At 40.4% G+C, this 27,386-nt stretch overlaps 1 protein-coding gene across 7 annotated transcripts; it reads right to left on the reverse strand.

Annotated features, from left to right (window-relative positions):
* Nucleotides 1-296: 296 nt before the first annotated feature.
* EIF4B (eukaryotic translation initiation factor 4B) lies at nt 297-27,386 on the reverse strand. 7 transcript variants are annotated; one of them, XM_028491317.2, is made up of 15 exons: nt 27,284-27,386; nt 19,051-19,188; nt 17,604-17,812; nt 15,573-15,689; nt 13,639-13,693; nt 12,821-12,955; nt 10,345-10,482; nt 10,069-10,242; nt 6,449-6,677; nt 4,965-5,077; nt 4,159-4,372; nt 3,570-3,661; nt 2,884-2,989; nt 2,540-2,612; nt 297-2,406 (listed from the first exon to the last, which is right to left on the reverse strand). In XM_028491317.2, exons 1-15 carry the CDS (start codon nt 27,294-27,296, stop codon nt 2,326-2,328), a joined length of 1,887 nt encoding a protein of 628 aa, XP_028347118.1. In that variant the 5' UTR covers nt 27,297-27,386; the 3' UTR covers nt 297-2,325. The 7 variants fall into 7 exon arrangements, with proteins under 7 accessions (XP_028347118.1, XP_028347117.1, XP_007125855.1 ...); XM_028491316.2 differs by having other exon boundaries at nt 2,884-2,992; XM_007125793.4 differs by having other exon boundaries at nt 3,570-3,625; nt 4,980-5,077; nt 27,284-27,385.

A 27,386-nucleotide genomic window follows, 5' to 3' on the forward strand; every position in this document is an offset into this window, starting at 1 on the left:
TTAATCTTATGACTAAAATAAACAGTACAGGAAATGGAACACAGATACTCTCAAGTATTAAAGGTAAACACCAGGTAAAAATGGAGGGGAGCTGATGCAAATTCCCAGTTGTGGGGCCTCAATCAACAGATTCCTCTTGCAGTCCCACCCTCCACCTGCATAAAATGGTATCCAATACTGAGAGGGAACTTCAGAAAGGTGTGTGTGTGTATTTGTGTGTGGAGCAGACTATCAATAGGGAGTCGAATAAAAAACGCAGAATGTGGCATGCACGCCAAGACACTTAAGCATTAAAGTGAACTTTAAAGATCAGATTTATTTGGAGAAAACAAAAAACCCCACAACCTAAAGGATGGGATTTTACATCTCAAGACATCTCCCAGGTATTAAGTCTACAGATTACAAATCATTTTCATAGAAGATATTTTTGTACAAATTTTACATGTATTGAGGAGCGGGTCATAAATCCCTGTTTGTTTTAACAGGGTGGCAGGGTAGAGGAATGGGGGAAAAAACAGCTTTTTTGGACACATCTATTTGGAAGGAGCAGACATGAAGAGGGCAAACCCTACTTTTTCATCATCTATAGCAAATGGTTAAAAAAAAATACCCTCTCAACCTTGGGTATCTCTAAAAGCCACTTCCTAGCTACTAGCCACTCCAAGCCAATGATTTAAAGTTACTTCACTTGGCATGTCTTTTATGTCCACTGGGTAAACGATTCATTATGCTCACTGCTGCAGCACTCATAAACCAACACCCCTGCACGGCTGGAAAGGGTCTAACCTAGGACTGATGTGAGAAGAGACCAAGATGTCTTTTCTCTGCAGGTACCAATATTGCCTGTAAGGACACCATCTGTTGAGCTGACAGTACCAAGGTGCACATAAAAGCAGGCAAGTAAAGCTACTGTGTCGCAAGAGAAGCCAGGACCTTGTGAAATTGTTCTTCTCCATTATCATTTATTCTCTGAAGGGGATGCTAAAAAAACAGAACCAAAAAAACCACACATTGGTCTAAGCCACAGTATAAATCCAAACATTGGTGTGGGATTTCACTTGGAGAGAAGGAAACTTGTTTTTTAAAAAGCCCCTCAAACCGCAATCAAGGTTGTAAGAAAGGCTCCCAATTTAACCACCCTCGCTCACCACCTAAGACTGGTAATTCTCAAGTTTTCTGAGGTGTAAAAAGGGGTCAAAGCAGCGGGAGCACGAATGGCTGGAGAGAAGGAGTGTCAAAACATTTAGGAACCAAGATTCGCTTGAGAAAAAGCAGTGATGATTCCTCATTGGACAGCTCCCAGGGGCTCTAGAGAATGCTTAGGAGGTCAAGTATGTGACTTAGACTTAAGTAGAAGCTGCCTGTGGGAAGGTTAACAGGAAAGAGTAGCATGAGGAACATAAGACGATGACAAGAGTCTAAATTTTTAAAGCTTCCAAGACTTCAACAGAATGTGGATATATTTGAACTTTCAGAAGGGACAGTGTTTAAGAAAGGGTGAAACCAGGACACATAAAAGACCTGGGAATTCCCACAACCCCTAAGTGCTTCCTGCTCCAGGAGGTAAACGATTATGTGTTTATTGGAGGTCATACCATTTTCCCTGTTACTGGTGCAAAATAATTCATCAAATCCCCAAGCTTCTTTTCAAACCACGATTTCCCCATTTACTTTGGTCACCAAACAGTCCTATTCTTCAGTGGCCTGTGGCCTCACTCCCGCCTACCCCCCTGGGGGGCACAAATGAAGGAACTCCCCCTTAGGCTGGCCCCAGTTAACTCAGAATTAAATAAGAGGTGGGGCTGGCAGCCTCCTGGAGACTAAAACAACATCAGAGACTAAACCTACCTTGCCAAGAATGGAGAATTTATTCAGATACTGTTTGCTAATTCATGTATGCCACAACAGGATAAGAATTAAAGGTAGAAACCTAGCACTCTTCCTTAATACCTGCCTACTGCCCAACTAGATTCCAGACACTGCATCACTATCACTGCCATCTTGCTAAACGGAGGCCCCTAGGCACTAATCACACAGGCAACTGCACGTGTCATAAAAATGCACCACAACTTTAAACTTACAGCATTAAAAGCTGTACGTCTCTCTCTGGCTACATTGGTGATTCTCCAGTTAGTTCAATATTTTAAAGGCTGCAGCAGCATGCAAAAGAATTTCATTTTGTTTCTTTTTAAAAAAAAAAAAAAAGTTAAGAAAGGTATCCAGGAGATGGTGAGTTTTATTTTGTCTTGTCTGGATAGAGGTTTGATTTGCTCTCGAATGTTCCAGGGTGGTGAGAGACTAGGAGAAAGCACAGAATGCAGAGGTCTATTCGGTGTAATCTTCTCCCTCATTTTCATCTTCACCATCAACGGCAAGGGCAGCATACTTGCTTGCAGAACTGAACTTCTGTAATAGACAAGATCGATAAGAACAAGCAGCAATGCCTATTTCCAACCACTCTGTCTGCAGCCCCAAATGTCCAGGATTTCAATGGCAAAAGTAAGCTACAAGAAGTTGAGGGCAAGTCTTTGACACTCACAGAGGCTGGATTTTCTTCAGCTTTCTTTGGCTCAGGTGCAGATCTGGAGTCTTGATCCTTTTTGCCATCTTTCCTGCAGAGACATGAACAACTTTAGGAGACGACTCTCCCAACACTCACAAGCAGTTTTGAGGTACTGAATAGGCACCTCCAATCAACAGTTCTGGCTATCTGGACATTTTGTAATCTAGATTCTCAGAATTGTAACTGACTACATTGGTTGACTTCAATGGGTTCACAGTGGGAGATCTGGCAAGGTATGGAGAACCAAGAACTTTCTCATACAAAGACACAGGTATCTAGCATCAGATCAAAGATTACAAATGAGGAGGGAACACACGTACCTATCTGACTCCTTCCAGTGGTCTTTGTTCCCTCCATCTCCTGGACCACGGCTGGAATTTCCGCTTTGGCCTTTTGGGGCGCTCACCCCATCTACTTTATTTTCATCTGCTTGAGTGGAGACACAAAAATAAATGGAAGTCAGTAAAATAAACACTCTTCCTCTCCCAGGTTTCCCTTAAACTGAAGAGAAGTGTGCCCATATGTACTGAGGGAAATGAAAACTACCCCCAATCCAGATTTCCTTCCTAAGCCCTTCTTCCCTTCTATTATCAGACACAGACACACACACACACACACCACAAACAAGATCCACTAAAAAATTCCACCGTGGGGTTATGCTATCATAAAAAGCAAAGTGGAAATAAGGACTATGACGCTGTGTAGTGACCTTGGCCTTGCAGGTGGCAACATTTCTAATCTGGACTGAGCATGTCAATTTCCTTCCGATTCGTTTTTTTTCCCTTTCAAAGAAATGTTCTACCAGGAAAGGGCAGGGCTCTATGTTTTCTCCAAAGAGGCCACTCCTGCCCTCTACTGGCAAGAAAAGGCAGACAATCAAAGAACCTTTAACACAAAAAAATGGGTGCAAAATACAATGATATTCAGTATTTTGTGACTCCTCTATGGGGACTTTTAAATTTAGGCCTCTATCTGGGCAAATAATCTATTCCCCTCTTGGCCTTACCTTTCCTTACTGGTCCTTCCTCAGATGGTTGAGCTGGAACTACTTTCCCTCCACCACTAGAAGGAAAACACGTAATCACATCCATCAGCTGTCTTAGGGAAGGAACAGATAAGAAACTTCTACTTCAAGTGAAGTTTTACAGAGAACCAAAAATATATACTTAATGCTGTGAAACATTAAAATATGGGAAAGCAACAATGAAAGCAATTATGTGAACTTGACCAAATGTCATGTCCTTTAGAATTATCATAGTCATGCTAGGTTAATCTTATCCCTCTACTTTACAAATGAGAATCCTAAAACTTAGGGAAGTGATGTGACCCCCCAAGGCCGTACTGCCAGAATGTGGCATTGGCGGGTTCCGATTTATAGTGTGTGCAGATTGAGTCACCAAAGTGATGTTAACCAGCTATCAAAACTCCAGAAAACTGAACCACCGGCACACCACAGAATTTGAACTATCACAGCAAAGATGGCAGAACTTATCAGATGCCACAAGGCCAGTACCCCACAGGGCATCTTCCACCATGATAGCACAGCACTGAAGAGTCTATAGCCAACCAACTGCTATGTTTCCAAGCTGACTCACCTTGTAGGGGACTGCTGCTCTGTGTCTGAGCTCTGAGATCGAGCAGGAGGGTTAGAACTTCGCTTCACCCAAGCATTCTCCTTTGGTGGAGGGGCTGGCATTACCTTTAGAGGCTGTTCAGGTTTGGGAGGCTTAGAAGTTGGAGACTGACAGTCTTCCTCTTTATTGGGTGTTTCATTTTCTAGAGACTTCTCACTCTCTCTCCTTCGTGCATCTGTGAAGTCAGAATGGGAAGGTCAAAGCATCAGGAAAAAAGGGCTTATTGGACAACCATCTATTAAGACCTCAACAGAGTGGCAAACGGCCCACAACCGAGTTTACTGCTTTCCATCATTATTCTTAAATACAGACCTGAATTTGATTCCCAATAGATAAAATTATCCCCAAACTGGTTTCCAAATGTCCTCTGGCGAAAATGTTTTACCGATGCAAGAGAAACAGGAAAAATAATGACACTCCAAGGATAGCTAACTGACCTCTCCTAGGAATGAGAATTCTTTATTTTAGGATTATAATCTTTCTGTATGCTCCGTGTTAGAACGTTGGTACTTGGAGAAGGATACATATATGCGTGTGAAGGGGATCTACAATGAAATTGTAAACTCGAGGAACCACTGATCAACTTCCACATAGAGGCTCAGCGCACATGTGCACACACACCCATAAGAAAAGTCTCTTCTGGTACACATTTCTCAGACTTTTCAAAGCAGATGTGAAAGTCAGATCAATCCATGCTAATACTCCAAAATCTCTGCATAATTTGGTTATGGATAGGTTATGGAAAAGGGCAATAATGAGATACCCACCCTGGTCTGACTTACTTCTGCCGGATGTGGCTGAGGTCCCCGTTTGTGATGACTCACTTCCTGTCCTCGATCGTTCCCGTTCCTGAGTTTCTTCACTTCGCCAGCTTGGGTGTCTGTATAAAAGAGATTTAACAAAATACATCATGTCCAGCTCAGTGAAGGCCACCGTGGACCCATGCCGACCCCTCAGGAACTATCACTTATTAATATTTTATCGTGCTGGCTTTATTTATGTGGGGGTGCACGCACCTGTCTCTTTTGCTCAAACTGTTTGAAAGCGGCAGACATTAACATTCTCTGGTTCTAAATACAGGTATCCCCTCCTTTTCCAAAGTTTCCTTTATGCCACTTCACTTTTACAGAAAGATCCATATATGCTGCTGCTAACCGAAAGAAATCCAAAGAGGATTTCTGCTTTTATAAAAAAAGACGAAAAGCGAAAACAGCATTCAGCAATTGTTTTGCAGCAAGCTGTTACCTGTTAGCAAGATGTGTCCTAAAATAACTGCTTCTTCACTTTACACCATTTTGGCTTATTCTTATAAGTAGAAATGCTCTACTTTTGGACAGCAGGGAAACAAGTGCCTCAGCAAGTGTCAGCTAGAGTTAAGAACATTCCCCTACATAATCTACGACTCTGCCCTCCCTTGGTGGTAACACAATTCCGCAAATTGCTCAAAACCAGGCCTAGCTTTTCAGTGTATTATAGGAGGTGTCTACCCTATTGGATGTCATGCCATCTTTTTAATAATAAACACTCCTTTACACTATCCTGAAATAACAGATAATATAACCAACATACACACAAATTAAAATAACTGGAAAATAATTTACAGCCTACACTTAGTATCAGTGAAAACATTTTGTCTACTCCATCCCTAATAACTTGAAAAGAGGTAAATCCATTCACCTCACTATGGTGTTTTACTCTATACAATAAAGCAGGATTTGGCAAATTTTTTCTTAAAGGGCCAGATAAACTTTATTTATAAAAACAGGTACAGGCCACACTTTGCAGACTCTTGTATTAAACTACCACCAGGGCCCAGGAGGCCTTTTGAAAATCATGAGGGATAAACAACAACGCTTCATTGGGTAACGAAACTTTCCCACACACTGCAGACCACCTAGCAGCCCCATCCCATACACACAAATGCTAGTGAGTGACAACCAGTAACACCCACATGAATTTCCCAAGTGCCCCCTGGGGACTTAAGCCCCCATTAAGAATCACTGGATTGGGGACTTCCCTGGTGGTCCAGTGGCTAAGACTCTGCACTCCCAATGCAGGGGGCCCAGGTTCCATCCCTGGTCAGGGAATTCGATCCCACATGCCACGAATAAGAGTTTGTGTCCTGCAACTAAGACCCGGCACAGCCAAATAAATAAAATAAATAAATGTTAAAATAAAGACTCAGGATTAAAAAAAAAAAAGAATCACTGGATTCATGGATGTGAAATCCGTTAATACAAGACAACCTCACCTCTCCCGAGGCCGTCGTTCTAGTTTTGGCTCATCCAGCTGACGCTGCAGTTTCTCCTGTTCCTTCTGTAGCCGCTCTTCTACTTCTCGTTCTCTAGCAGCTGTGTCAACAGGCTTTGCCCCTCCAAAGATAGAGGCTGCTCGACTGGACTGGGATGTGCTAGCAGAGGAATCATCTTCCTTAGGAGTACTCCGAGGCTTTAGGTTCAGTTTGGGTCTTTGGGGGGGACCTAAGTTAAATGAAACTCTAAGTAATAGTTTTGGAAAATCATCAGAAGCCGATGGCTGAAAGCCAGATTTCCAGACATACCTTTTACGAAATGCTATTTGGGATTCAGATTAGTGAGTGGCCTAGCCAATCCAGCAAAGGTAAAAAGGGAGATCATTAAAAAATGGGTGGCCCGAAGAACCAAGTCCAATTAATCTTTCCACTACCACATCCATGATGCAGTACCAGACTGAGGGAAAGACTAAAAACAGTAAAAATTTCAATGGTAAATTAAGCATTTATCATGATTACTATTATCTGGGGGAAATTTTTTGACTATGATAAGATATTGGATGAAAAGTATCTTGTTAAAAAATGTGGTCTGGAAGATGGATTGCTTCAGTAGGTTAAGACAAACCTGTAATAGTATGATACGGAAGGCTCTAGTTCTTATATTCTTATCTCTGTGTATAATATAAATTTGATGGTGACTCATAGGGCAAAGCATGCAACACCGAACATTAGAATATAAACTGTAAGGACGTCTGACTTCTTCCTGGATCCAAGTTGTCAGAATATTTCAAGATAAACCTGAGTGCTTCAAGGATATTGTATTTCTCAAAATCAGTGTTTATTCTAAATATTTCAGACACAAAATATACAGAAGATGTAAAGAAAGCCTGTCTACATCAACCACCTGGCACCACAAAAACCACTGAAGCCTCCCGATAACATGTTTAGTGCTGCGCTGTCTTCTCATAACTACTATGCTGAATTTAGTATCTATCATTCTTATGCGTGTCTTTGGTCTTTTACTACATATCTATGTATCTGCAAACAAAGAGGGTATTGTTTAGCAAGATTTAAATTTTCTACAAGGGTTTGAAGTTGGTAGTTTATATAACTTCTGAGATATATTTTTCATCTGTATAACCCTGCGAAGGGGCCATTACCTATGCGAATAGGGTACAACTGGGGTCAGAAAGAGGAACTCATTGAAGTCACACAGCTAACACCTGGTGGACCAAAGAATGAAATCCATGTTATTGAAGCAACTCCACTGCTCCTCCCACTATGGTACACAATGTCTCCTTCTTCCTTTGGTAATTTTGTTTACCTACTCAACAAATAATTGGAACACCTATATTTCAGATACCATGCTAACGTCCGGAATATGATGGCTGGGCAGTTTTTGTGGAAGGGATGGAGACAACACTGAAGTGGCAGAGCAGTGAAGGCCCTTGTATGTCAGAAGTACAAAGGGATATCTTTCAGGCTATGAAGAGACAAGATAGGGTTTTAGAAAGAGAATAACCTAATTAGATATTGTTCCAGAAAGACTACTGTTCACTTGGGCCAATGTGAAAATGGAGCGAGGCAGGGAAATGTTAGTAACGTGGGCATAGCAATGAAGTCTGAACAGAGGTAGTGGCAGTGACCCTGAGGACAAGGGGGGCAGATCTTAGAAGGAGTGGGGGGTTTGATCATCGGGGGAATGGGGGCTGGAAATCAGGTGTACAGCCATTGCGGGAGGCAAGAAATGGCATGAGAGACAAAGGTCAGTAGTCAATGAAGACTACATCTGAGCCTCTACTTTCCTCACAAGTAAAGGGAAGATGATAACTGTACATCTACCACATAGAATACTTAAATAATACCTGTATGAGCACTCAGCTCATTGTTGGTGCAGCGTAAATGCTCAATAAATGTTAGCTATTATTTCCAGGTTTCTTGCATGGAAATAAGAGGAAACAGGTATCAGCAATGCTTTTTTTTTTTTTTTTTTGTGGTATGCGGGCCTTCCTCTATTGTGGCCTCTCCCGTTGCGGAGCACAGGCTCCGGACACGCAGGCTCAGCGGCCATGGCTCACGGGCCCAGCCGCTCTGCGGCATGTGGGATCCTCCCAGACCGGGGCGCGAACCCGGTTCCCCTGCAACGGCAGGCGGACGTGCAACCACTGCGCCACCAGGGAAGCCCCAGCAATGCTTTTAAGAATAAATTTTAGGGACTTCCCTGGTGGCACAGTGGTTAAGAATCCACCTGCCAGGGCTTCCCTGGTGGCGCAGTGGTTGAGAATCTGCCTGCTAATGCAGGGGACACGGGTTCGAGCCCTGGTCTGGGAGGATCCCACATGCCGTGGAGCAACTAGGCCCATGAGCCACAACTACTGAGCCTGCGTGTCTGGAGCCTGTGCTCCGCAACAAGAGAGGCCAAGATAAGTGAGAGGCCCGCGCACCGCGATGAAGAGTGGCCCCCGCTTGCCACAACTAGAGAAAGCCCTTGCACACAAACGAAGAACCAACACAGCAAAAATAAATAAATTAATTAATAAACTCCTACCCCCAACATCTTTAAAAAAAAAAAAGAATCCACCTGCCAATGCAGGGGACACGGGTTTGAGCCCTGGTCCAGGAAAATCCCACATGCCACGGAGCAACTAATAAGCCCATGTGCCACAACTACTGAGCCTGTGCTCTAGAGCCTGTGAGCCACAACTACTGAGCCCGTGCACCGCAACTACTGAAGCCCGTGCTCCTAGAGCCGGTGCTCCGCAACAAGAGAAGCCACCGCAATGAGAAGCCCACGCACTGCAACAAACAGTAGCCCTTACTCGCCGCAACTGGAGAAAGCCCGTGTGCAGCAATGAAGACCCAACACAGCTAAAAATAAATTAAAAAAAAAAAAAAAAAAAAAAAAAAAAAAGCCACTGCAATGAGACGCCCGCGCACCGCAAGGAAGAGTAACCCCCACTCGACACGCAACCAGAGAAAGCCTGCACACAGCAACGAAGACCCGTTGCAGCCAATAAATAAATAAATACATAAAATGACATCACTCAAGTCAGAACAACAAATGGCGGCCATTTATAATACTTTTTGAGAGGTCAGAGTTGTAACACAATATATGTTTCATATAAATGATATAATATCAGGGGCATAATTTTAGAATAGGTACACTGACACCTCACCATTAATTAATGAGTATCAACTACTTGGTATCAATGGCATTGAAATAAGCAACACCTGGTTTTTAACCCACAGTGCCAACCAATTACTGGCTATGAGACCATGTTTGAGTGTCATTCCTTCACTTGAAAAATGGGGCTAAAACAGCCTATTTTAAGTGAGATCATACTATAAGAATGTCTGGCAAATGTTTTTTCTTTTTCCTTTGTTTATTCAATTAAATTTTAACTGAAAAAATCTGTATGCTAAAACAGGTTAGAACTAGACTTTATTTATTCCCATTATGTCCATTTTTATCTAATGCTCTTTCCATTATGTTCCGATGCAACCTTTACTATGTGTAGGTTCTATCTGTGCCCACTTAAGGGGTTTGAAACAACTGAAAAATTTCCAACCAGTTACTCTAGTAGTAATGCCCCATTAAGTAAGCAAAAGCAAATGATTACCTCTATCATCACGCCTATAATCATCCCGAGAGTAATCGTCTCTGGAGCTCCATGACCGGTCATCTCGTCTGTCGTATCTGTCTTCATAGCGGTCCCCACCTCCTCTGTAGTCGTCATCCCTACGGTACCCACTACCAAATGCTCTTCTGCCACTGCCTATCCTGGAATCGTAGCCTGTAAACATATCCCAAATTGTGATCATCACACTGGAGGGGAGAAGGCAAGAAAGGAGTTCTTAAAAGAAAGCAATTTAAGTTAATTGTGTTTTACAACGACCTCTATCATAGTCTCTGCTGCCTCGGTCATCATAGCGATCTCGGCCCCCGTATCGATCCATGTCCCGGCGTGGGCCATCACGGTAACTGTCCCGATACCCATCACGGTATCGGTCTGAATCGTAACGATCTCGATACTCTAGAGAGGAAAGACACAGGTAATGTCATTCCTTTTTCTTTGACACCTACTGATAAAAACAAACATAGCCCATTAGGTCAGTTTGCTTTCATGACTTCATATTCACTGCTGTGTCTGTTTTTATTAAAAAAAAAAAAAACCAATCGCATCATATCCAAGGTAGAAGAATTTGTATTGAATTAAAGTTTCCTTGGTATTTATTTTAAAAAGTTCTCCACTAATTCAATAAATGTTGCTGGGCTAACAATTTAGGAGGGAGTTACGGGAGAGAAAAATCTCTATACAGTAGTACCGCCTTATGTGTGTTTCACTTTTTGAAGTTTCAGTTACCTGTGGTCAACCACAGTCCAAAAATTTTAAATGAAAAATTCCAGAAATACACAATTCGTAAGTTTTAAATTGCGTGCTGTTCTGAGTAGCATGATGAAATCTCGTGCCATCTCCCTCCAACCTGCCCGGGATGTGAATCATCCCTTTGTCCAGCATATCCACGCTGTACAGTACAGTAAGATATTTTCAGAGAGAGATCACATTCATGTAACTTTTATTACAGTATACTGTTATGTATAGGAAAAAACATAGCATAAAACATAGGGTTCAGTAATATCTGAGGTTTCAGGCATCCAGGGGGGTTCTTGGAATGTATCCCCACAGATTGGGGGGGGACTACTTTATATCCCATAATGAACTTCCAGGATTAAAGATCTGAATACTAAAAATGTAAGCACAAAGCACCAGAAGAAAATATAGTTGGAATCTTTCATGCCTGATACCAAAGAACCAAAGATTACTTAAAAAGTTTAGCATGGAGGGAATTCCCTGGCAGTCCAATGGTTAGGACTTCGTGCTTCCGCTGCAGGGGGAATGGGTTCCATTCCTGATAGGGGAAGTAAGATGCCGCAAGCCACGTGGCCCGGCAAACAAACAAAAAGTTTAGCACAGAAAAACAATACACATACCACAAAACTGAGAGGCAAACAAAATAAGAAAAATATACGTAACGTGACAACTGGTTAATTATCTGTTACTGCTTAAGTAACAGAAACTAAGACGGGACATTGTTTTCTACTGCCCAAATGGGAAGGTTAAAATAAATGATACATCTTGTATTGGCAAAGTTTAGCATTATAAGTCAATTCCTACTCTGTTGAGTTAAAAATAGTTCAAAGGCCTTGAAAGTTGTTTCGGAATTAAGTACTAAAAGATTTAAAAAACACGTATTACCCTCTGGGCCAGCAATTTAATTTCTAGGAATTTAACCTGAGCAAGTAACTGGACACAGATATACAGATATACATACAAGAAGGTTCTTTGGATTGTTGTTTATAATATTAAAATCGTTGCATGCTATTTAGCTTCAGGTGACATGTCAGAAACCCAGATTTTTATATGGAAAAAAATAAAAACCCTCAATGTCTAAACATGAACCAATTAAAAAACAAAACAAAAAAACTTAAAAGACATTTTGAGTTTAATTTAATTGTGAGTAGGCCTAAGAAGTATCTTAGTTTTACCACAGCTTCCTTTTAAAACAATGGTTTCATTTTGCAAAGGACATCATTTTGTCTACGTGAACATTCATCCGCAGGTAGTTTAAATTTTAAAAATTAAGGGACTTCCCTGGTGGTCCGGAGGTTAAGACTCCACGCTTCCAGTGCAGGGGCACGGGTTTGATCCCTGGACCGGGGCGGGGGGGGACGCAGATGGACAGGGGGACGACACTAAGACCCCACAAGAGGCTTGGCGTGGCCAAACAAAACAGGTCTTGAATTTTATCCTTGTCATCACATGTATGTTATGCTATCAAATATTCCATTATATAGACAAACCACTACTTAGTCATTTCTTTACTCAACAGTAAGTTCTTTCCATTAAAAAAAGAAATGACAGTGTTGAGTCTTTCTTAATGTATTTCAATAAAGTTGTAGCATTTTCTCCACAAACGTTTTACAAAGCTTTTATTGGATTTAGGTGGTGTGTGTAAAAGTTATAATTTATCCCAGCTCCTACCCCATGACATTCTCTACTCCCCTTCTCTAAATTACATTTTATTTGCATATTGTTTCTCTCCCCTGGTATAAATAATGTCCAACAAAGACAGTATTTTTTTGTCTGTTTTGTTCACTGCTGTATCTGGCACGTGGTAGACATTTAGTATTTTTGAAGGTAATGAATTTTCTGTTATTTTAAAAGGCATCTTAAATTTTTTTTCTGCATCTACTGCTACCCCTCCCCTTTATCTGCTATTGTGATCATTCATCTACATTAACACATTTGTCCTATTACAAAACAACCCCCCAGAATACACAAGAAACTAACTAGATAAAAATGAACTTACTGTCTCCAAAGCTATCATCACCTCTTCTAGGTGGGTAGTCATCAAAGCTGTCTGTAGCAGGACGGGCCCTCCAGTCTGTATCTGTTTTGTCAGAATCCCGATTTCTATCTCGGCCAAAAGAACGATCATCCCTGTCTACAGATATATAAAATGAAAAAACACAGGTTAGCTCACAAAAACTTTTGCCAGCTATTTCTCATATGCACAGAGGCCCCCTCCTGCCCCCACATACTGTACTTCTTGCTTACACCACAGCATCATCACAAAGTCGCCCCAGGCCCCATAAGTGTACTCTCCAACTCAACCAAGTGACTCCCTTCTTCACATTTATTCCTACTGGTTTAATGTTCACCTGTCTCATCTTCTGTATAGGCATCTTAAAATTTTTTAAAGATAGGCCAGGAACCCCCTGAAATATACATGAATCAGGCTTCTCTTGTGTCCAGTGTGCTGCTAGGTACGTAATCTATTTAGTATATATTTAATGTTCATCTAGGTCAATCAGGGTTTCTCAGTCTCAACACTACCAACATTTTGGGCTGGACAATTCTTTGTTGGGGCGGCTGTCATACATATTATAGGATAGTCCCTGGATGCTATTAGACGTTAGGAGCCCTCCCCACAGTTGTGACAACCCAAATGTCTCCCAACATTGACAAATATCCCCTGTGAAGCAAAACCATCCTCAGTCAAGAACTACTGCTCAAGGTTAAGGTGGCCCCCACTACCTGCCTCTACTACAAGTTTCTGGGGAAGGGCACCTCTGCTTTGTCTTCCCAGGACCATGACAAAACAAAACATTCAATCATCTTTCCTACCTTTATCCTGTGCTTGATCAGCAACGTCCACTCGAATTCTCCTGTTACCTAGAGACTGAGAGCATAGGACCATATTAACCAACCTTTTGCCCCATTATGCACAAATCCCATGAGTGACCTTGAACGTCTGGGCATAGCAGAAGCACTGGGGGAAGGAAGATAAAGGAAAAACACTGTAATCTAGCCAACACTACAATTTGTTGGCTAAAGAATCCTTTATAAAGACTTGAATATAAAATAACCCCTTAGAATTAACATTTAAGTTGGGCTTAAATGAGTGTCAGGTCAATTATCTTACTATTTTTATAAAGTCAAACCTCACAGAGTAGATTTAACTTTTTAACTATCACAGGCAATTTGTCACATGTAATAAATTAAAAACATTTCTAGACAACTAGCTAAATAAAAGGTATTATTTGGGTCCAGAGCAATTATGCATTCAAACATTTAGAGTCCCTACTATGTACCAGCAAAGTTGCATAAAGCATGGTCTCTTTATAATCTCAAGTTCTTTCACTCAGTATTACCTTATGATAAATCAGTTCCTCCAGGATACCCTCTGATTTCCCTTTCCCACATCACTATTTATATACTTTGAACCCAATTAATTCTACTGATGATATTTTTCTCATTTCATAGTAGAATCTACAGTTGAAGAAGGGTAACAATGAAATTTAGTTAAGAACACCCGGAATTATATTAAATACCACTATGATGATATCTCTAAATACAAACTAACTCCTAAGTCTGGACCATGACAACATTTTATTTAACAGTCAATTCAGCAAACTTCAGATAATAACAATTGTATGGTATTCTTTTTCTTATTCAGACTGAGTTAAAAATTAGTAATGTTAACAAAACCTAAAATGACCTGAGAAGAAAAACTTTCAAACAACTTTTGCTTTTCAAATATTTAACTAAATACATGAATTTTATTCCTATTTGACATCTGCTTCAGATTATCATGGTGGTACTCAAGTTATGAGATAGGAAAAATATTTTAAGAGGAGTTGCTTTCAATCACGTCCAATGGCAGACATGGACCATAGAATTATGGCACAAATGGCATTGCAAATTGCCTTCTCAACGAACAATGAGAGGTTTCTGGAATTAAAAGAGAAAAAAAAACAGCCTTTTTTTTCTTTCGATATATAATCAGTTTGATTTCTAAAGTCACTCACTAGAGATAAAAGAGCAGTTCTTGGATTAGAAACTTCCATCACTAACAAGTAACTAAATGTTTCAATATCCTGCTCTGGCTAGCCTAAGAATCCCTACATGGCACCAATCACTTTAAATAACTGTATTTCAATTAGATTTAATCTCCATCCCCCCTCATGTATTAACAGCTAAATCTCCTCTCCCCACTGAACCTCTGGTGTCTGGATTAAAAAACATCTATGGGCAATGTTACAAAGCAGGACTGAATGTTTACTGTCATTCTCCTGTAACAGATTCCCAGGAGCAAGTATTACAAATGACATCTTAGTGAGAAATGTTTCTGAGCCCTCTTAAAAATAAAAAATTACTTCCCTGAAAATGAGGTAACACCTTTAAATACTAAAATAACATGATTTTTCTATTTGCCTTGATCTGGTCATATTATTTTGAAAAAGCAAAGCCACAGAGCTGAGGCAAAGCTGTGAGTGAACTAACATGAGATTTTATTAAGGACTTCATGGTAGATTTCTTCACAATTTCCCACCTAAACACGTTCCTGAATAACTAGGTCCTGCTGAACTTGCAGAAGGGAGGTGTGACGTGCTAGATGTTGAATGTTAACTGGTATATTGATAAATAATCCAGGCTTTTCTTTGTCGGTATTATGGGAATGTTCGAAATAGCTACTGACCTGGCCTAAAAACTATCAGTTTGATAAACACAAGAGCTGTTGGCTCCCAGCCCTCAACCCCCACCCTTAGTTTATTTACCTCTTCATTGAGGCTCAGGGCACTGAACAAGGAATCCAGGTCCTCAAACTCAGCGTAACCAAAACCTTTCAACCTCTCAGGATTGCTGGGTTCGCGTGGTAAACGCACTGCACTGATCTAAGGAGGAAAGAAACAAAAAATATTTCCTATTTCAATGCTCTTGTTCATTTGTCGTCTTCTTCTTTTTTTTTAAACCATTGTGTATGCAGTGGATTTCTCTGAAGAATACCCAAGAACCTGGCTGTCTTCAGGAGGAAAACCGGTATAGAGAGATACAAGAGAGACTTCATCGTATACCCTGTTAAACCTTTTCAATTTGAACAATATGAATTTAACCTTCAAAAAACTAAGGAGTTCAGTGTATTCCTTGTACCCCTGACTTCTGCCTCATTCTACATTTCTAGTTTTTAGTTGTTTTTCAATTAAGAGGAACTGCCTGTGTTCCACAATTAGTTTATTTCCAATTTCTGTCTCTCAGAAATTTGACTCAGTTTTTGCCAAAAAATTTTCTGGGCAGTATATTTTTTGGCAAGCTGACTTATCTGAGAAACATTATTTATTGTCTTCATAGATTAATAGCTTGGCTAAATCAAATACTGGATTGTAAACCCTCACCATACTTACCCCTTCTGCCGAATTCTGAGATGGTAAACCACTGAATTGTACTTTTCACCTTTTATGTCTGTTTTCTTACTCTTTTTACTTATTTCTTCATTTCTCCAATATTTTGCATATATTCAAGCTATCTTTTGCATCACTGATTTGATACTTTATTCTGGGCTCCTGAGATATAGATTTTGTCACAGTCGCTTTTAAATTCTAGTTTAACTTATGAAGAGAGCAGGAAAAGGAACAAAATAAAAAGGGAATAAAATAAAACAGGCCATACTTCTAGATGTACTACATAATTAAACAGAGAGTAAAATTTGTAAGTTGTGATCAAAAATAATCACACAAGAAAAGCCAGCTACAGAAGTTGACGGCCCATTGCAGAGAACAGGATCTAGTAAAGAAGTCAACCAACATAGCAAAAGTGAAGGAGGGTTGACATATATACACTAATATGTATAAAATAGATAACTAATAAGAAGCTGCTGTATTAATAATAATAAAAAAGAAGTGAACGAAGGAGGGACTTCCCTGGTGGTCCAGTGGTTAAGAATCCACCTTCCAATTCAGGGGACGTGGGTTTGATTCCTGGTCGGGAAACTAAGATCCCATGTACCACGGGGCAACTAAGCCTGCGTGCCGCAACTAGACAGCCCAAGCACTCTGGAGCCCACAACTAGAGAAGCCCGCATGCCGCAATGAAGACCCAACGCGGCCAAAATAAAAAAGTGAAAGAGGGAGCAGCAGATTCTTAGAAGAAACCTAGTTTTTAATGTCTTCTCTTCGGGAAAGACTCTGGAGAAAAACCCAATAGAACTGGAAATTATTACTCATTCTTCCATTTTTGAAATCCTAAGTATTTTTTCATCAAAGTTTAGAAAAAGGATTCTTAGCACCTCATACTCACTTTTTCGTCTTTCTGGAAATTTCTAGGTCAGTGTTTTCAAACATCCTGCCTTAAGCTTTTTAAGCAAGCCTGTGAATTCCATTATATGTGAACAGACTCTGTTAATAAAAACTACACATCTGCTCAGTTAAACGTATTCATATAAAAAATTAAAATGTAATTGTGATATAAGCCTGAATGTCAGTAACAGAATAGCTGAGTTCAGAAAAACTTTTTCCCACTTTCCAACGTTTAACTGGGTACGTCACCTTTAAATTTCATAGAGAAGGGATATATATACATTTGAGAGATTCTCTCTATATCAATAAGGTATTAATTTGCTGATAAGACTGTCCGACTGGTTTTGGATGAGAACATTCTCAGCCAAAAGGCCTAAATACCACTAAATTACATACCTGTTTCTTCCAAGTATAGACACAACCTCAGAACCTTTCTCAACACAGAAATTCAGAGACATTCACTACCCATACAGTACCCTCCATATCTAGTTAATTGCCTAAAATCTTTACACTTACATTTAATCCTCTAAAGAATTCCTTAATGGAATCTTCTGTCACATCATAGGGCAGGTTCCCTAGAAAAGCAGTGTAGGGTGGTGATTTGGGAAGACGGCTCCGGTCGATATTGGGTTCCCGAGCAGCCCGTGGAGCAGTGGGCAGGATGGAACGGTCAATTGGAGGTGCCCTATACACGTCATCATCATTACTATGCCAAGTGGTTGAAACTAGGATAGAAAAGTAGACATAAGAAATTAGAAGAAACTTCCCTTACTGCCACTGTAGAATAAGAGGACATATGCTAAGCGCCAAGTATTAAATAAGCTATATCAGGAAATAAACAGATAAAAAGGGTAGGGGTTCAGCAATAAGGACCCTTTACAAACAAAATGCTTCTGAAATGTGAGAATCACATAGCAATGCAAAGACTCAGTACTATTTACTGTCTCTTTATTTCTAAGTATTTCAAGGCCTTTCAAGGCCCAGGCTTTTGTTAACAGAATCATAACTTATTCCTTATGCAGCAAAGAAATGTTACCATGTGCCAGGTACTTCATATTCATTATATCCCAACTTACCTTTGTAATAATCATGAGTTTGTTTCCCATTTTACAGAAAAGGAAACTAAGATTTCAGGAAGGTCTTGTAACTTGCCCAAGGTCACACAGATGGTAGTGCAGTAGAATGGTAATCTTAGTGGAGCTAGGACATAACTGTCCCTACAGCACTGCCCATGAATTTGTACTTCAGGTATCAACACTTACGGAAGATATGATCTAGATGAAATATCTTGTTACAAAAATAGGTCACAAAAGAAAAAGTATTCTTCCGTTTACAATTAAAGCTTTTAGAGAAAAATGATGGGTGATCAGACTTATGTCATACCCAATGATTTTATAGCTCCTGCCTGTTCCTGGCTATTCCTTGAAGGCACAGAACTTATTCAATTGATACCCCAATGACTCTTCTGCATTTTCCCACCATAATTCCTATTCCTATTCCTTTTCCTCAGACCAGTTCTGTTTACCCAGGGACACCCTGACTTCATACTAATAGCTCTTAGAACAAATTATTCCTTGACTCTTGAGTATAAAGAGCGTATAGGTTATACTGCATATTACTTTATGAGGACATCACAGAATTTCAGACCTAAAATGAAAATAATCTAGTCCTTACTTTACAAATGAAGAAAATAAGGCTTAAAAGGATAGTAACCTGAGAAAACCCTGTTACTGCAATAGCCAGAATTAGCACTAAGCTCTCTTGAATCACCACTTTAGCCCCTATCACAAACTCTTATAGCCTAAACCTAAGATTCTACAAAATACATAAACATAAGATTGTAGGTTCTACAAAATTAGTTAAGTTCCTTCCAAATTACAAGTGAGAACCATTATTGTGGAACAGATTTTGCCTAGAAGGTAATGAAAATTCCAAACATGACAGAAAACAAAAGAAAAGTTACCATCTCCTTCTAGGTCATCTGTTTCATCAGCCCAGCTGACTGGTTTGGGGACATAGGTGCTTCCTCCACCAGTCCCTCCATCCTCAGCCAGGAAGTCTGTTAGGGAGATAGTCTTCCCCTTCTTATTCTTCTTTTTTGCTATTTTAAAAGGGCCAGAGAAAGATTATTCATCAATACTTGGGTATTTACAGAGTTGTACAATGCACTATTGTTAAATGTATTTATAAAGAAAGCAACAATAAAGGCCCATCAAAGGTTCAGATTGTGGTACATTTCTGTGAAAGAATTCCATGCAGATGTAAAGGAGAAAGCACAATGTACTGGCACAGAAAGTCTGAGATGTGAAAAATAAGAAGTTACAGAATACATATTATGTAAGTCCCCCCCCCCTTTAAAAAAAAATTTTATTTATTTATTTTTGGCTGGGTTGGGTCTTCGTTGCTGCGCGCGGGCTACTCTTTGTTGCAGTGCGCGGGCTTCTCATTGCAGTGGCTTCTCTTGTCGCAGAGCACAGGCCCTAGATGTGCAGGCTTCAGTAGTTGTGGCATGAGGGTTCAGGAGTTGTGGCACACAGGCTCTAGAGCACAGGCTCAGTAGTTGTGGTGCACGGGCTTAGTTGCTCTGTGGCATGTGGGATGTTCCTGGACCAGGGCTCGAACCCGTGTCCCCTGCATTGGCAGGTGGATTCTTAACCACTGCGCCACCAGGAAAGCCCCTATGTAAGTCCCTCTTGTTCAAATATACATTATGCATACGGATGGAAAGGGGTCTAGAAGGGTTTTCAAAAGAAGGGTTTTCAAACTTACTCTGGGAATAAAACTGAGGTGGGGGCAGCAACCTTTTATTTCCTACTATATTCACTTGTGTAGCATTTGAGATTTTTGCAGGTTACTACATTTATTGCTCCTGGGATACAAAGAAATAAAACAAAATCCCTATCCCTAATAATATATTCTGTATGACACTTTGGAGAATTGTTTGATACTCATAAAATAACCACATGAGGAAGGAATCATTACTATCAATTTACAGAGAAGGAAACTAAGTCTCAGTGAGGTTAAATGACCATCCTAAAGTTACAGCGATATTAGATGGCAGAGCTAGAATTAAACCTAAGGTTTTGGATACCAAGTCTAGGGCTCTTCCCATGGGAGCCCCAGCCCCTAAGAAGCTTGTTATTAGTTCTATGGCAGGTTATCACAACCAGGGCAAATGTACTCACTGTCATTTGAAAGTGTTCAAATTGTAAGACTCATATACACAACTCGATTTTGCTGCCCTCTAGAAAAAAAAAAAAAGAACTCCTTCCCTACCTTAACACCACATATGAAGATGAGATATTATACTAAAGGGAAAACATAGGAAATCCCTAAGAATCAACAATTTAAATGTTTGCCATGGTTATGAAATCTTTAGCAATCTCCCAATGGCTCCATTTAGTGGCCTGACCTTGGCTCTTTAACTCTCCAGTCCTCAGAACTTCTGAGATGGCACCCATCAGCAGCTAATGCAGAAGAGTTGACAGGACTAACTGAAGTTCTAGAACTGGCCCCTGAGAACAGCTGCGACATAATTAAGACAAAAAACAAGCAGCTCTGCTGTAACAAAGATCATTTTCATGGCTTTTATAATGATGAGTTCCTCCTCCATGTTCCAAATCTCAACAAATTTTCCATCCAAGAGGATGAAGAATCTGTAACTCGATACACCATTTGCTTAACTGAATGAAGATTGTTCTCTCACCTGGTACCTGCCTTTCCTTTAAAATACCATTTTCAGGAACTAAAGACCTGCTTGCTACGAATGTTATGAACATTCTGGACACAATATGAATTATTCATATGTAAAACAAAGGGAAAAGGGATACCTCAATCAAACTCTTATTATTCTTATGTTGGACTTGACCTCATTTTGCACACTGAGATTATGGTCTCAATGTGCAAAACAGACGAACTTGGCTGTAATTATACAGAGAAAAGATGGTCTTGAATGTGAAGTTTCCATGTCTCTCTCAAGTGACTTAACACTAACCCTGCTCCAAAACTATAATTTATGATCACCAGGTTATATTTTGGATCTATTCTATGCTTTGAAAGAAAGCAGCTATGCAAAGTTTAAGTCCTATAGCACTGATATTGCTCCTAGCTCACATACAAAGGCCTAGGGGAAATTTTAATTTGCGTAAGACATAAAGCATACCTCTGTGGTAGAATGCTTATAATGTATAGGCTTATTTTAGTTGTCCAATTTAAAAATAAGTGTCTGGGACTAGTATGATGCTAGCTAGAGATCTTTACCTTCATGGGGCTTAACGTAGTATCATGATCTGTCTGGTCACTGAGAAAATAAAAATAAAATTGGTGGTCAGTCATACAATGAGGTCAAGTCCAACATAAGAATAGTAAGAGTTTGAGGGATCCCTTTTCCCTTTGTTTTATATATGAATCTAATACCAAAACAGCACAGTCTGGAATTAACCTGCCCTTTGGTCTGATTCTGGCTTACAACAATTTTCTAAATCAGAGTTTCTCAACTTTTACCCCTTGACTCTTGACGAGTCTCACACTCTCCTTTAATATTACTTGAAATTTCAAAATAATAAATAAAATATCATGACCAAAAAAATATTAAAGCACTGTTTTAGAATGTCTTTTCAAATCATACATCTCCCTCTCCCCTGATTCTGTGACTGGCCCCTCCAAAAACTTCTGGCTGAGAAATCACTGTTGGATGATGGACAGTCTTCAATTAAAGACAGGCTAAAATTCTTTCACAAGATCCCTAACTTCCGTTTCTTTAAATCTAGCAGCAGCATTGACTGAATCACAATATAAGCAGCAGATTTTAAAGAACAAGACTTTAAAAAGTAAAATGAATAAACCTAAATGTTTGCTCCACTCTATTTTATTTCAGTAACTGAGAAACAATGTTATCTAAATCCTCCTTGTGCTTTGCTCCTTCAATATCTAGGACCATTCCATGTTTAGGATTTCAACAATGTTCTCTTCTTTATAAGTAAAGCATCATTTAATGCTCTAGGGGTATCAATCCCTTGATACAATGATTGAACTGGTCCAACTCTTAGTTTTCTTTAAATCTTATGTGAATTGGCTAAAGTTAAACCAACCACCTAATAAACAAAACACATTCCAATTACTTAAGACCAAATCCACATGGACTAAGAGGGGAAAAAAAAAACATATGCCCCAGAAATTTTATTAAATCCTCTAACTGCCTGCTTGACTCATTACAATTGTAACTTATTCACTAAGTACTAGGTACTTGTGAAGTTCTTTATATACTCATCTAGGTTAAAGAAAAGATCTTACAATTGCAGTCTTCTTAATTAAAAAAACAGCTTTGTTATGACATATAAAAATAAACACTACAACTGATCAGCTTAACTCTTTGTTTCTCAATTTCTGCACCACTGACATTTGAGGTTGGGTAATTCTGTGTTGGGGGGCGGTGGGGTGTCCCTTCCATTGTATGATATTTAACAGCATCTCCAGTCTCCACTTAGATGTCAGTAGCAACCCCCCCACCCCACTGTGACAAAAATGTCTCCAGACATTGCCAAATGTCCTCTGGGATGGGTGAGACAAAACTGCTCATGATTGAGCACCACTGCCCTAAGTGGTATTTTCATATCAATAAATAAGTAGACAAACAAAAGGAAACGTTAGCCCTATATAAAGCACATCAGCAGAAAAGTGACTACATTAAACCAAGTCTTCAGGACCATCAGGCTGTAGCAAGTAAAAATGCTTCCTTTATTTTTCTCAGAATGTCTTCCTGTTATAACTCCATTGTATTAGTAATAAGCACCAACTGACATTGAGTGATAAAATCTATGGAAGTGCTGTTTTCCTTAAACAAAAAAGACACCTTAAAGTACTTTAACCAATAAAGCTTATTTGTTGTACAATGCAGCCCTACTTCTCCATCTTTCTTAAACTAGTATCTCTTATTTAGGAAGGAGAATTCACACAGCTCTTAACATTCACATGAGGAGTTGTCAAAAATTAAGTTTCTTAATTTTAGATCTTGCCAGACTAAGTCCCACTTATTTTACAGGGTTATCAAGTCTTCTGAATGTGTTAGCAACTACAGACTAGGAGGGCTTCCCTGGTGGCACAGTGGTTAAGAATCCGCCTGCCAATGCAGGGGACATGGGTTGGATCCTTGGTCTGGGAAGATCCCACATGCCGCGGGGCAACTAAGCCCGTGCGCCACAACTACTGAAGCCTGCGCACCTAGAGTCCGTGCTCTGCAACAAGAGAAGCCACTGCACTGAGAAGCCCGTGTGAGAAGCCCATGCACCACAACGAAGAGTAGCCCCCGCTCACCGCAACTAGAGAAAGCCCACGCGCAGCAACGAAGACCCAATGCAGACAAAAATAAATAAATAAGTAAACTTATTTTTTAAAAAAAAGACTAAGTAAGTCAGAAAGTGTCATAAAAACCCGTACAAAATCACAGCATTATTCATAATAGGCAAAAAAACTGTAAACAATCCAAACGCCCACCAACTGATGAATAAACAAAATGTAGATGTCCATACAATGGATTTGTCAATAAAAAGGAATGAGTATCCATACATCCTACAATATGGATGGATGAACCCTGAAACATGCTAAGTGAAAGAAGCTAGCAACAAAAGTCCACCCACTATATGATTCCATTTATAGGAAACGTTCAGGATAAGTAAATACAAAAACCCAGTAAGATTAATGGCTGGTGAGGGGAGAAGAGAAATGACTGCTAATGGGTAAGGTGTTTCTTTCTGGGAAGTGAATCCTGCCAGTCTCCAGAATTAAAAGCTAATTAACGATCAACAAATATTTCCTTAAAGAAACAATACTGTATAAATGCAATCTACTCAAATACCAGAGTGCCTAGAACTGAACTAATCTGATTAGAGCCCAGCACGAAAGGATGTTTCATACAGTGCAGTACAATATCATGATGTTGAGAGGCTTCAACCTTTACTATGCTACTGTTTAGCAGAGTAGAGAACAAAGACTAAGTCAGGACCAATAAGCTCCACCACCTTGACTCCTATGTTCAGTTGTTATGGGACCTCTCTTCTCTGTCCAACTTCATCTTGACACAATCTGAGGAAAATGCCACACTGCCTTTTCCTTACCTCTCCACACTACTCAATTTGATCACTTACATAAAATATATAAAATAAGTGTCCAATACAATATCATGCAGATAGATCACTACACAAAGTACTTGCAGCTTTTCTGTAAGAGAGGAGCTATAAAAATTCAAGAATAACTTCTTGCTTTGGGCATTTTCCTACCATTAGGACCACAGCAATATCCATTACAAATCTAAGAAACTGACTTTGGTGTGTGCACTTATAAATGTACATACACATACTTAATTACAAACAAGCAGTTAAAAAAAACCAAACAAACCCCAATCCTTAAGTTAATTCTTTCCCCCATGATCAGGAAAACAAATTCTAGGATGTTTTGAGACAAATACAATGTAGTAGGGTACCCTATCTCAAGCTATATATACATGGTATGTGACATACCTCAAAGCTGTATAAAAGTATATACATTTTTTAAAAAGTGACATTACTTAGAAATATGATGTTTTACCTTGGTACTTCTCTCTGTATTTGTACTTGAATTTTCATAAGGGGTTTTAACCTTGGCCTTCTGAATCTGGGTATCTTACTCCCAGAATAATAAACACGATTCAGGAAGGGATATGAAAATAGGTAACACATGAACAGCATATAATAGCAACCACTGAAACTATTTTTCACTATAAGGATCAGAATTGTAATGAAAACAACCATTGGACACTATCCTCTCCCCATAAAAAAAAATCAAGATGCCACATATAATTCTGGAAAGTGTTATGCAAATGAAAGGCCTTGTGTGGGCATAGGTAACACTATTTACAATCTCAAAGCAGTCTAGTCTCAAAAGCCGTTAACCCGTATCAAATACATTTGATTCCCCATAGGTAAGGGGAGTAGATTCAATAGTCAGCTCTGGGACACCTCCTGTTCTTGAAGTTCAATAACGGGTCACACTGGATACTGGTATTACTGCAAAGAATTTTTGGGTCTCACTTAACAGTAAAAGAGGCCTATGAAGTTTTATCATGTCTTTTCACCAAGAAAATGTAAGATCTGTTTTTTCAACAAGACACCAGGCTTGAAGTATAGTATACTTCAAGAAGTATACTGAAAATACACTAATTTTACGGACTCATTAACACAGTCATCTGGGAATACTGGTCACTCAACCAAGTCAATGCAATGGGAAAGGATTCAAAGTGGGGAAAGAAATTTGATAGTTTCTCAAGGGCAGACTGTCAGATGCAACCGTGCGCCTGGATACTAGCATAAGTGTCTCTTACACATACTACACAAGCTAAAAAGATTCAGGGAACCGAACGAAAAGAGGGCTTCCAGGCAGGTAAAGTGGAAGAACAGGAGGAGACCTCACTAACCACATCCAGTTTAACCAGTCTGGATTTCATTCAACTCTGTAAAATGAAGGACAGATTGTTAACGGTGTCTTCCACCTCTAAAAATTCCACACAAGTTTTGAGAAAGGGAATACAGGCTTTTCACTAGATTATGACACTAAGCCATCAAGATGGCAAATTCAGGCCAAATAAGTAGTTCAGATGAAGCTCTTGGGCAGCATCCCAAACTTAGGATGACATGGAAGCCAACCTTGTTAGTTCCAAGTTGATAATGGAGAAGAGTGAGAAGTTTCAAAGATTTCGACCTTACTCTGCCATCAGCATGCAGTGTGACCCTGAATGAATCATTTCATCTTCCTCAGATGGGAGACACCAATATCTGCCTATGTTATCTCACAGAACATCAAATTAGACAACATACATAAAAGTGCTAGGTCCACATCAAGCGCTACACTAATAAAAGGTGTTATGTTCAAATGCACCTCAATTACCTCAAAGACATACATCCCTATGTAACAGAGAAGTCCTTGGTGAGAAATGAGTGTCCGGAGATAACAACTGTTCAATAAATGTTTTGTAGAATGCACGGTCATGCCAGGGAAAAGAGACCATATCTGCCAAACTAAAATTCCTGCTACGAAATGTTGGCACAGCTCACTAAGTCCATCAGAAATGCAAGTAGACTTGCATGTCAGTGATATTCCTTCTCCCAAAGTCTAAAAAAGAAATCAACTCCAACCACTAATATTCTAGTATTATTCTAAAAGCACGCACAAGCAGTTGTGCAAATATCTTCCAAAAAAACAAAAAAGCCCAACTCCACCAGTGGGGCTATCAAAACTCGACCAAAATCAAAATGGAAGTTGTCAAGGGATCAGATCTTGCTCACCATTATATCTCCAATACCTAGAATCGTGCCTGGCACATATATAGCTCACACTCAGTAAAAATGTGTTGACTGAATAAGAAAAAAGCCTAGAAGAAATGTAGGTCTCCACCCTGTTTCTCTCCTCCAACACGTGGGCGCCCCACACCGGGCTCCCCATCCCCATCTAACTCCAGTAACTTCAACCTCCAAACCTAACACATTTACCCTTGTAAAAATATAAGGGCCGGGTCACACTCTAACAGGGGAAGGTCAGAAAGTGGAAGGACCTAAAAAGAAAGCAACACAGGTGCGTAAACCTTCCCATCTGGGCTCTCGCGCGTGCTTTTAAGGAGCGCCCGTCTCCACTACCCTCGTCTCTTCTACCGCGCACGCGCACCGCCGCCTTCCCCCGCCCCTCCACCGACTCGCGCTCGCGTTCTAACTGCCCCCCCCTTTATTCCCTGCCCCCACTCCCGTCCGCAAAGGCCTCGCGCCTCAGAGACCTGGTCTAGTGTGCACCCGTCCGCGCGCCAACCGCCTCTGTCCCTCCTCCACGCCTTCACGCGGGCACAGTGCTTCACGTGTATGAGAAGGCCTCACGTCTCCCGCGGCTCTTTCTGCGCCTCCTCCTCACTCCAAGTCAAGCCAGAGTCCACCACTGCTCCCAAGTCCAACCTCGCGCATACGGGGTGAAAAGGGTGTGAGGGGGAGGAGAAGGTGTCCTTCTCCTCCCCCCAAACATCCCGAGGCGATAACCTCACATGGCCTAGCCGCCAGCCTGCCGCAGCCCCAAAGTCCGAAGGTAAGCGGTGCCCCCACCCCCCGGCTCCAGAGAACCAATGGATCAGGGTCGGAGAGTCGCTTCGGACCCCGGTCCTTGGCCGGGTTCGGCCGCTCACTCACCTGAGGCCGCCATGTTGGGAGAGGGAGAGAGAACGCAAAAGACCCGGATGAGGCAGTCACGTGATTATAGCCAGCGCGTTGGGCTAGGAGACGCAAAACAGGG

The sequence above is a fragment of the Physeter macrocephalus genome, chromosome 6, assembly GCF_002837175.3.
Source record: "Physeter macrocephalus isolate SW-GA chromosome 6, ASM283717v5, whole genome shotgun sequence".
Taxonomy (NCBI): domain Eukaryota; kingdom Metazoa; phylum Chordata; class Mammalia; order Artiodactyla; family Physeteridae; genus Physeter; species Physeter macrocephalus.